The 12,263-nt window shown below is 41.5% G+C and overlaps 1 protein-coding gene across 2 annotated transcripts in view; it reads left to right on the top strand.

Annotated features, from left to right (window-relative positions):
• Rag1 (recombination activating 1) overlaps positions 1-12,263 on the top strand; it is a 39,092-nt gene extending 26,829 nt beyond the window's left edge. Inside the window, exons 1-2 of one of the 2 annotated variants that reach the window (XM_021186277.1) lie at positions 978-1,086; positions 5,704-12,263. In XM_021186277.1, coding sequence (XP_021041936.1) covers positions 5,718-8,840 — 3,123 coding nt within the window. In that variant the 5' untranslated portion in view covers positions 978-1,086; positions 5,704-5,717 and the 3' untranslated portion in view covers positions 8,841-12,263. Of the gene's footprint in view, positions 1-977; positions 1,087-5,703 lie in introns of those variants that run through there. The other variant, XM_029474583.1, reaches the window with a different exon arrangement.

The following is a 12,263-nucleotide window of genomic DNA, read 5'->3' as shown; positions in this document are numbered from 1 at the left end:
ACACAGAGAAAGGGAGAAAGAGACAGACAGAGAGACTGAGATACAGAAACAAAGAGACAGACAGAGACACACAGAAAGACAGACAGAGACAGGTAGAGTCAGAGAGATACAGATAGAGACACAGAGAGAAGACTTCACAATTCCAACTTATCTTCAACATCTATCAGCTGGGTAACCATGGGCTAATTTTTCTATAACTTGAAAACTTTCTCTAGAGATAATACTATCAATAGCATATGATTTTTATAAGAAGTAAGTATGTAGAAAGCAGCCAAAGAACCAGACCATTGCTCTAAGGCCAATACTAAGTTGTAGGTGGTCAGACTTAAACTGACAGTGTTAAGTATCTAAAGCCTGAGTCATTTATATCCAGGTCTCTTGTTTTCAAGAAATTCAATCATGTTTAAACTTAGTTCTCTTTCTAGATGTATCAAAGACTTTCTTTTAAAAAAATGTATCACCTGACAAAGATTTGATCAGGTGGAGGTGTGCTGGGCATGTTTATAATATACAATAAATAAAGATGTATGCTTTTATTAATATTTAAAAGAACATTTACTAAGAACAGGTACCATTCCAACAATTTTTTCTCTAAGCATTCTCACTGCTAGCTTCCATTACTGGTTTCCATTGTTGGCTCCCATTGCTGGCTCCTATTGCTAGCACTTTCATGCAGAAACTGAGGCACAGAGCCTCAGAGTCCAGGGAGAAACCAGAGATTAGAGTGGCAATATCATTTCCACCGTAGGCATTCTCAGGAGATGAAATGACAGCTAGCTTTTCAGAATAAACACCCTGAGTGTTTCTGCACTCAGGTCCCCCAGCTAAGCTTCCTGAAGAGCCAGGTGCCAGCTGGAGCTGGGGGGTCTGCTGGTCTGTGATTGGCTATCATCATCTGTGGTTAGCCCTCTGTGGTGTGGGAGAGTGGGAAGGACAGTGAGAGCTGATACATAATGCAGCATTGTGCACTATAGGACAAGAGAGCAAGGAGAGTAGACAGCATATGTTGCTATCTCTGTGGCATCGAATGTTAACAACCAAGCTGCAGACATTCTAACACTCTGGCTGGGAGGCCTGTGGAGCAAGGTAACTCTTGTGCTTTTTGTGCCTTGAGCCAAAACATTCATTATGTTTTTGTGTTTCTAATCAGAACTAAGAGAGATGGTTTTCTTACAGGCACCAAAGGGAGGGATGAGAAAAGCTGGAACTGATTTAGCTTTTGTTTGGAATGGAGGAAAACTGGGAAAGGAATAGAAGGCCAAGTTCAGAGACGTGGCAGGCGTCTAGAACAGATGGAACACACCGGGGCTGATATAAATGAATGCTATTGGCAGAGGAGGGTTTGGGAAGAACTGCAGAAGGGGAGACAGAGGAACACACGGTTAGCTCAGGCAAGAGAAGATAATCAGGAACAAAGAATTCCAGGCTGGGAGGAAAGGAGCAGTTTTCCAGGTTTTGACATTTGCTGAGCTGAGAAGTCCGGTGTTTCAGAAAACGTGACTTGTACACCACTTCATCAGGACCACAGCAATATTTAAAAATGCAATTTCTGGACTCCATCCTAAGCAAATAGGCAGATTCTCTGGGAGCTAATGATCTGCATGTTTTGGAAAACAATCTCTGTAGTGATTCTGATTCATATTAATTTTGAGAATTGCCACGGAGGACAGCCTACTCTGAGGTTATGTTCTTGGGATGTGTAACAAAGGGTGGCAACTGTGCGTTTCTTTCTAAAGTGGTTCAGTAATGGGTTCCCCGGAAGAAGGGAAAGAATTTTCTGGTTATTTTGTAGATGCTAGAAGTGTTTTCGTGCATATTGTGGGGCAGATAATCAGGAGTGGTACCCAGGGAGAGGACAAAGGGGTAGGTCAGATGCGTCAAAGAGGGGTCACACTTGGGTGCACAGAAGTGTGATTGGGATGGGGAGAGATCTTAGTCAATAGAGTGTTCACAGCATGAAGATCCAAGTGGGATTCCCTAAACCATTGTAAACTAGCTGGGTGTGATATCCCATTCTTGTAACCTCAGCACCAGGGAGAAAGAGGTCTTTGGGGCTTACTGGCCAGTCAGTGATGATATCACTGTTAGCAGGAGAGGGTGAGTCGATCAGGGGAGTGCATGGGTTACAGTTAGAGCTGACAAGAAATGAGCTGCTGCTGCGCTTTCTAGACATCCAAGGTTACTGATGGTATCTCACTCTAAGCCACAGCCTTGCCTTGCTTGTCCATACCACCCCAGGCTGGTTTCCCACAGAGTCCATGGCCTATGGAGGGACGATGTTACAGCCATGGTGGTAGATGCTAACAATTCCAAGGTGATACTGCTGACTGGGATAGATCTGAGCCAGCATCATACCCTCAGCCTTTAGACTTTGAGGTGTCTACTCTCAGACTTTTGCTACAAGAGAAGACAAGAGCATTTGAAGGATTTCAAATCACCCTTCCACGGTCCTAGCTTCATGTTGTCTACAGGTTGGATTTTAGTCCCCCTGAGACATATTTAACAGAAAACAAACAAAGAAACAAACAAATAAGAGTAAAGATGCTGGCCAGATTTAAGACTTAGGCAGGTCTTAAACTTTTTTTGTAGAACAATGAAAAAGAAAGAATGTTTAAAAAAAGATCATGAATACTTATGTAACTGGTCTTTAAAAAGTTTTATTTGAGCTGAACTGATCATAAAACTAACAAAAAAATTACATGTGTTGAGGGGAAACTTCAAATGAAAAAAATAATTAAATTAACAGATATTTTTCTTACTTCTATTTTTACTTTCTAGATTAAGCACTATTAGAATTTTAGTGCACAGATTTCTAGAATTCCTGTATTTCTGTGTGTATAAAGTATAAATATGTATGGATAAGTAGGATCCTATTGCACTTGCTATTGTCATTTCTGCACATGAACTTCTTTTGTTTATTTATGTCTATAGAAACCACACATATGTGTAATATATACATAATGTTTCTATTCTCTTTCTGGATCATAATTTATTTAATAGTGCCCCTTTGGAGATAATCTGTATTCTATTCTGCCTTTCAAAGTAGCTAACAACCTTTCAAATAAATATCCCCAGGCATTATATAAATATTAACATATACTTGTGGAGGCATTTCTATAGAATAACTATAGAATATCTTCCCCAAAGGAAATTTATTGAACCAAAGGCAACACATCTTAGCATTTAAAAGACTTTATTAAAGTGTCACTGTGCTCATTTACATTTATGATCATCTCAAGGGTGTAGGAAGGTATCTTAATTTCTTCATGCCTTCATTAAAACTAAGTGATAGCAATAGTTTTTAGTCTTTGATAATTGGAGCGATTACAAGGACTCACTAAATCAGATTTTTAAAAGTTCTACCTTTTCCCAAACTCATAAAGCATGTAGCTTCCACATAAAGTCCCCACGAACACCCTTGTGCACAGTCCCTTAAAACATATCACATGCTTCCCACCTCCATTCTGTTTCAAAAGTTTGGATACATTTTTATAATTTGAGTTGTAAAACAACCTAATGAATATGGTTGGTTTGCTTGGCCTTAGCTAGTAACTACAGTTTTCCATGGGGACATTTCAACAGATGTGATTGGTGGGTTTGGTCATGATGTTTCAGGCTTGAGGAAGTCAGGGGAAGTTGACTTGCTGACTGTGAAAGGTCGATATTTAATGTGGTGAGAGTGGCATTTGGTTCAAGCCAAAGGCAAGGAACACAGAGATTGGCTTTGCATTTGTTACAAGGCAGAATGAAGAAACAACTGATCAAGAAACGACTTTGAAGCCTTTGTTTGGTTGCACGTGAAATACCTTTGGGGTTCTAGAGACCTTTGAAATGTTTCTAGGATTGTTTACTCCCATAGTTCTGCATGAGGAACAGCCAAACTGTGTTTTCCTCTCAATCAAGTCTTAGAAATTTGCCCCTAATTTTAATAAAAAAAATCTCTGATGTGTAATACAGATATACCTGGAATAAAGTATGTTAGTTTAAAGGGAAGAATTCAAAAGCAATGTTGCTAGCAGAATCCAGGACTACTCCTTAGCTCCTTCACGCTTTCCCTGATGCCCAAAGTCCCACTCCTGGTCAAAATGTGTTCATTTGTGGCATTGTGTTCCTGACTACATGGCTAGAAAGCTCATTGAGTTGGTTCATCGATTGAGGGGAAAATGAGCTTCTAGACATAAGTTGTAGGTCAAAAGAGTTAATGTAATCACAGTTGGGAAGCATGGATGAGCTAGAGAACTATAGGAAGTGTGGTCTAATTCCAGAGGACTCGGATGACAGTGTTTACTCTCCTACACAGTGTTTGATATTTATATTATAATTGGCATATCATTTTATTTAGTGTTTTTTTACTACTACTATTTTTTGTTGTTGTTTTAGATTTATTTATTTTCCGTAGATGAGTACACTGTAGCTGTCTTCAGACACACCAGAAGAGGGCATCAGATCCCATTACAGATGGTCATAAGCCACCATGTGGTTGCTGGGAACTGAAATCAGGACCTCTGGAAGAGCAGTCAGTGCTCTTACCATGGAGTCATCTCTCCAGTCCCCTGTTTTCACTCTTGAGGCAGGGTCTCATTATTTAGACCAGGGTGGCCTAGAACTCTCTAGAGTCAACCCAGGCTGGTCTCAAACTTGCCTTGCTTCTTCTGCTCCTCCTCTTTAGTGCTGGATTCACAGACAAGCACCATCATTCTCTTCTGTGATTAAAAAAAAAACTTTACTTTTTGACATTATAATGAAACCAGATCACTTCCCTCACCTGTAATATTTTTAACCAGAAGATAATTATTCCTCGTATCTCTTCTCATTACTAACTGGAGTGCTAATGACCTTTGGTCTGCACTGATTTTCAGGATGACCTGTGTGAGTTTTGTCTGAAACTACTTGAAGTTTTCATCTTAGAAGTCCGTCAGCCTCTTAGTATTCTTGTGCTATGGTTTGTTGCAGGTTTAAAGAGCTCCGTGGTTCTGTTTCCAATGTAGACCCAGCCTTCTAATTTACAGCAGCATTCGCTAATTAAAATTGTAAGCATAATTACTATCCATGATACTTATTATTAGTTTGCATTCATAAAGCTCAAAATTCGCTTCATCCTTTCAAGTAGTGAGTAATTAGTTTCTTTGGGTTTGTAGCTTTATCATCTCTTTATGACCCGTTTGGAAGAAATAAACAACCAATCTCCCGGAAGAATGCTTTAAAAATCTAGAAATATATTGTCCAGTTAGTGTAATGAGGCTAATACAATGTGGGAAATATTACTTTTCTCTGTTTAGTATCCAGTTTATCATTGCATTTATTCACAAACAACTATTGAGCACCTAATAGGTACCAGGGATGTTGGGACATGAAATTAGTCAAAGACTCTGTCTTCAAAGATGTCAAGGTTTTTGTGGAAAGGGAATTAAATTTCACATATACATGTATTTAAAATCATGCATATATTTTAGTATAAGTGTCCCCAAATATTGTCAGGAAAGGATTGACCATTTTTGGCTGTATGATCAGCACCCAACAGAGAATATTAAAATAGGAGATTTAATAAATATCGTTGGAAAGAATTAAATGAATGAAAAACCGAGGACATCAATCTAAGTTATTTCCAAAATATTGCGATACGCTATTGATACTTTTCTTGTTTGTTTTTGTTTGTTTGATACTTTTCTTAACTTGGCTTTTCTCCCTCTCCATTGTTCCCAGGTAGCTTAGCCAACATGGCTGCCTCTTTGCCGTCTACCCTGAGACTCAGTTCTGCACCCGATGAAATTCAGCACCCACAAATCAAATTTTCCGAGTGGAAATTTAAGCTGTTTAGGGTGAGATCCTTTGAAAAGGCACCCGAAGAAGCACAAAAGGAGAAGGATTCCTCAGAGGGGAAAACTTATCTAGAGCAGTCTCCAGTAGTTCCAGAGAAGCCTGGCGGTCAGAACTCAATTCTGACCCAACGAGCACTGAAACTCCATCCTAAATTTTCAAAGAAATTCCATGCTGATGGGAAGTCAAGCGACAAAGCAGTTCACCAAGCCAGGCTTAGACACTTCTGCCGCATCTGTGGGAATCGTTTCAAGAGTGACGGACACAGCCGGAGATACCCAGTCCACGGGCCCGTGGACGCTAAAACCCAAAGCCTTTTCCGAAAGAAGGAAAAAAGAGTCACTTCCTGGCCAGACCTCATTGCCAGGATTTTCCGGATCGACGTGAAGGCGGATGTTGACTCCATCCACCCGACAGAATTCTGCCATGACTGTTGGAGCATCATGCACAGAAAGTTCAGCAGTGCCCACAGTCAGATCTACTTCCCAAGGAACGTGACCGTGGAGTGGCACCCCCACACACAGTCCTGTGACATCTGTTTCACTGCCCATCGGGGACTCAAGAGGAAGAGACATCAGCCCAATGTGCAGCTCAGCAAGAAACTAAAAACTGTGCTCAACCACGCGAGACGAGACCGTCGCAAGAGAACTCAGGCTAGGGTCAGCAGCAAGGAAGTCCTGAAGAAGATCTCCAACTGCAGTAAGATTCATCTCAGTACCAAGCTTCTTGTCGTGGACTTCCCAGCACACTTTGTGAAATCCATCTCCTGCCAGATATGTGAACACATTCTGGCTGATCCCGTGGAGACCAGCTGCAAGCACCTATTCTGTAGGATCTGCATTCTCAGATGCCTCAAAGTCATGGGCAGCTATTGTCCCTCTTGCCGATATCCGTGCTTCCCTACTGACCTGGAGAGTCCGGTGAAGTCCTTTCTGAGCATCTTGAATTCTCTGATGGTGAAGTGTCCCGCGCAAGATTGTAATGAGGAAGTGAGTCTGGAAAAATATAACCACCACGTGTCAAGCCACAAAGAATCTAAAGAGACTTTGGTGCATATCAATAAAGGGGGACGGCCTCGCCAGCATCTCCTGTCACTGACGAGAAGGGCGCAGAAACATCGGCTGAGGGAGCTCAAGATTCAAGTCAAAGAATTTGCTGACAAAGAAGAAGGCGGAGATGTGAAGGCTGTCTGCTTGACTTTGTTCCTCCTGGCACTGAGGGCAAGGAATGAGCACAGGCAAGCTGATGAGTTAGAGGCCATCATGCAAGGCCGGGGCTCCGGGCTTCAACCAGCTGTTTGCTTGGCCATCCGTGTCAATACCTTCCTCAGCTGTAGCCAATACCATAAGATGTACAGGACTGTGAAAGCTATCACTGGGAGGCAGATTTTTCAACCTTTGCATGCTCTTCGGAATGCGGAGAAAGTCCTTCTGCCAGGCTACCATCCCTTTGAGTGGCAGCCCCCACTGAAGAATGTGTCCTCCAGAACTGATGTTGGAATTATTGATGGGCTATCTGGACTTGCCTCCTCTGTGGATGAGTACCCAGTAGATACCATTGCGAAGAGGTTCCGCTACGACTCTGCTTTGGTGTCTGCTTTGATGGACATGGAAGAAGATATCTTGGAAGGCATGAGATCCCAAGATCTTGATGACTACCTGAATGGTCCCTTCACAGTGGTGGTAAAGGAGTCTTGCGATGGAATGGGGGACGTGAGTGAGAAGCATGGGAGCGGGCCCGCAGTTCCAGAAAAGGCCGTTCGTTTCTCTTTCACAGTCATGAGAATTACGATAGAACATGGTTCGCAGAACGTGAAGGTGTTTGAGGAACCCAAGCCCAATTCTGAACTGTGTTGCAAGCCGTTGTGTCTTATGCTGGCAGATGAGTCTGACCATGAGACCCTTACTGCTATTCTAAGCCCCCTCATTGCGGAGAGGGAGGCCATGAAGAGCAGTGAATTAACGCTGGAGATGGGAGGCATCCCCAGAACTTTTAAATTCATCTTCAGGGGCACTGGGTACGATGAAAAACTTGTCCGGGAAGTAGAAGGCTTGGAAGCTTCTGGCTCAGTCTACATCTGTACACTCTGTGACGCCACCCGTCTGGAAGCCTCTCAGAATCTTGTCTTCCACTCCATAACCAGAAGCCACGCCGAGAACCTGCAGCGCTATGAGGTCTGGCGGTCCAATCCGTATCACGAGTCCGTGGAAGAGCTCCGGGACCGGGTGAAAGGGGTCTCTGCCAAACCTTTCATCGAGACAGTCCCTTCCATAGATGCGCTTCACTGTGACATTGGCAATGCAGCTGAATTCTATAAGATTTTCCAGCTGGAGATAGGGGAAGTGTATAAACATCCCAATGCCTCTAAAGAGGAAAGGAAGAGATGGCAGGCCACCCTGGACAAACATCTCCGGAAAAGGATGAACTTAAAACCAATCATGAGGATGAATGGCAACTTTGCCCGGAAGCTTATGACCCAAGAGACTGTAGACGCAGTTTGTGAGTTAATTCCTTCTGAGGAGAGACATGAAGCTCTCAGGGAGCTCATGGACCTTTACCTGAAGATGAAACCCGTGTGGCGCTCTTCATGTCCCGCTAAAGAGTGCCCAGAGTCCCTCTGTCAGTACAGTTTCAACTCACAGCGTTTCGCGGAACTCCTCTCCACCAAGTTCAAATATAGATACGAGGGCAAAATCACCAATTACTTTCACAAAACCTTGGCACATGTCCCTGAAATTATTGAAAGGGATGGCTCGATTGGGGCATGGGCAAGTGAGGGAAATGAATCGGGTAACAAGCTGTTTAGACGCTTTCGGAAAATGAATGCCAGGCAGTCCAAGTGCTACGAGATGGAAGATGTCCTGAAACATCACTGGCTGTATACTTCAAAATACCTCCAGAAGTTTATGAATGCTCATAACGCGTTAAAAAGCTCTGGGTTTACCATGAACTCAAAGGAGACCTTAGGGGACCCTTTGGGCATTGAGGACTCTCTGGAAAGCCAAGATTCAATGGAGTTTTAAATAGGATCTCCACATAGAAGTTGGTATTTGCCAATGTGTTTTCCTTTGGGTTGCAGTGAGGTCTTCTCCTAGCACCTAGCACATTGTCGTGTGGGTGGGTCTTATCACCCAAGGGGTGACAGGTTGGAGTGAAAGGCCAGAGGTGCTGTCACCTGGTCAGGGATCGATAGTTGACGAGATGAGATTGCCTGAGCCGTTTAGTGAGTCCAGAAGAGCACCAGGAGAAATCAGTTATTTGGAAGCTCAATAACGTGGAGCAGCGGTAGCTGCAGGGGACCAGGGATGCACAGAGATATGTGTGTACATGCCACTGTGTGCCATGAAAATTGAAGCCAGGGCTGTCAAAGGACAGCCAAGCATGCTAGGAAAGAAATTTATCTTGGGCATTTTTTTTCCACTTCAATTTATTATATTTTGTGCTGAGATCTATGCAGTTTTTTTGCCATGTCATACTTTTTATCATATTTTGTAAGACTATTTTGTAAATTTCACATATGTTGATTTATCCTACAAGATTCAAAGGAGCCTTTGAGGTTTCTCTAACAACACTGTACATGTGTAGGATGTGGTGGCCTTTACCAAGGGATCTTAGTGCATTTTCTCGTTGCTACATTTATACAGAAATAAATTAAACCAAGAGAGGTTTCAGAAAATCATCCTTTTCCAGGTTTAAATGGCCTCAGTATTGTCACCTTCAGTGTCTAGGAGGTCATCTGGTGTCATAAATTTTTCAATAATGAAGTTAGAGAATGCACCTGTTAGCGACAGCTACCTATTAAGTATGATAAAGTCATGCTTGCTTAGTAATCTAGAGCCAGCTCTGGTTGTTTATTTTTACTTTTTAATTAAGAGTCATTTATAGTCTTAGTGCTTTTCCATGTAATCTCAAGGTTACAGATTTTTAAAATCCACATTTTTTACTGCTCAAAAGCAGATTTAATGCCTTGATAAAAACGTCAGTCAGATTTTCTCTATATGAGACATGGTTTGAATAGGTCCAGGCTTCCTAAAGTCTTCCTCTTTTGGCAGTGTGTTATTCTTTCGATTATGATCAGTTGAGTTTCAGTGTGTGCAGATTTTAGTAGCAGGACTGTGCTGTGCTTTTTCTATTTGTTAAGTTTAGATGGAGTCTACTCATAACAGAGTAGAGGAATGAACATGTGTACATTGTTTATTTATATTTTATTATTTTTGGATTTTTTTTGGATTATCCCCAAAATTACAGGGATAATCAATACCCAATTTTTGAATCTGAACCCAAGCCTTAGTCTCTTGATTCTGGGTTCTTTATACTGTGCTTCTGTTGTCTATATAGTAGCAGCAGAACATAATTGGGATCTACACTAACCACTACAGTTTATAAACCCAAGAGCTATATCTTTGGGGATGGGAAGTCATCTGTTTGTCTTGGGCCTTTGGATAGAATAAAATTGGGCCAAACCTCTAAGGAATCCATAAACCCTCTAGTGGCTGCAGTTATTTGGAAACTATTCATGTCCTTAGGAATTCAGTATTTTGCCAGGCACCAGCAATTTAAGAGCAGCCACGGGATTTTATTTGCTAGTGAGTCATAATGATATGTTAGTGTTAATTAGTTTTTTTCTTCCTTTGATTTTATTGGTCATAATTGTCAGTCTTCATACACAGTATATCAAAGAGCTTTGTAATTTAGTTGTCAAGTGTGCAAGAATGACATTATCCTAAATGGCACATGTTTGGTGCATAGGCAGGGATTGAATTTAGTGCTTTCTATTGAAAGATGCAGCCGTTTTCTTTGCTTTCTGCATGGAGCACATCGAAGACATTCGTAATTTAGTTGTCAAAAACATACACACACTTAAGTATTATCCTAAAAACCCTCTCTGTTTTGTCATTTGCAAACTAATAGGCTTCTAAACCACCAGTCCTTTCATCCCATTTAATCCTTACAGATGTCTGTGCACTAATAAACAGCTAAGTTCCCACCATCCTCCTAGTCCCTGGAGCATGCTGGCGCTTTTGGTAGATGTCTTCCCATTCACTCAGTTAGTCAGTTGGCAGCACTGTAAATACTGCCCGATATTAAATTCCCCTTGCTTGGATGGTAGGACAATCTCAGAAGCATTTGACTCTGGGCTTGATTTATAGCACATCCTTCCCCCGACTCTTCTAATCAGATCACATTCTGATAAACCTCCGGAACACCTGGCCACAGGATTTCAATATGTAGAGTGTCGCCTATGGCTATTTGTTTCTCTCAGTGTGGAGACTGCACACTCGACCCTGGTCTAGGATATTCTACTTTTATTTTTAAGACTTCCCATTGCAAATGCAGGTACATACTTTGGGGGAAATTCACCACAAGGAATGGAGGATTCTATCACCCCCACTCCCCCACCCCACCTCCTGCCCCAGCAGGGCTGGAGAAGTGCAATGCATTTTTTCTGCTCTGAAACTGGAAACCTGTTTCTACAGGTCTACTTGCCAGCCTTCTGCCGTGCGCTGCGGGACCAGTGACTGTAGCTGATGAAAATTGATGAATGGTGGGTGAGAGGTTAAGAAGTGTCTTGGGATTAATAAACATGCACACAGATGCCAGAGCAGTGGGGAAAGATGTCTTTCTCTCTCAGGTGGACAGGAATTTAATTTTGTCTCAATTTGTTTTCACAAAGTATGCATGAAAATAAAGATTTTTGGGGGGAGTGGGGTTGAAAGTATGGGTTTCATTTCATTTCACACAGATTTCAAATTCTACACAGTTAGGAGGCAGGATTGGAGGACTAAGCCAGGGTCTTGCACATGCTAGGCAAGCGTATACCTCTGAGAAATAGTCCCATCTTTCTTTCTGAGATAAGTTCTCACTATTTTTGCAGGCTGACCTTGAATTTGAGACTCTCCAATGCCAGCCTTTGGGTAGCTGGGATGACATATGTGTGCCCACCGGATTAGTTTTGCAAGCAGTTACTTGATACATGTGCATGCCATTAGATACTGTATGGCAGTTGTTCTAGTTTCCCTATAAGATAGTTTAAATTAAAGTTGATACTTTGTAGACATTAAATTTTTTTCTTTCTTTAAGTATCTATGTAAGCAAAACCCCGAAGTAATTTGTTTTGGGAGATATTTTTGTGGGGTTGTATTTTACTTTATTATTATTATTATCATTATTATTGTTATTATTATTACTATTATTATTTTTACATATAATGAATGATACATTTTGTTCAATGGCTTCCACGAGTCTACTTTTCCTCTCTGAGGGGAGGTTTAGACACCAGGATGCAATGTACTATTTGATTTGAGGACCTATATTTCTATGTTAAATGTTTTCAAATGGAAGAACATGAGTTCAAATACTTATTTTCATATTTTTCTTTTTAGCATTATGATTGCTTTCACAATTTTGTGTTTAAGTATTTGGAATAAAAGTTTAAGATCTGAAAA

The sequence above is a fragment of the Mus caroli genome, chromosome 2 (assembly GCF_900094665.2).
Source record: "Mus caroli chromosome 2, CAROLI_EIJ_v1.1, whole genome shotgun sequence".
Taxonomy (NCBI): domain Eukaryota; kingdom Metazoa; phylum Chordata; class Mammalia; order Rodentia; family Muridae; genus Mus; species Mus caroli.
Note: the sequence above shows the minus strand (reverse complement) of the source record. Positions and strands in the feature narration are given on the sequence as shown.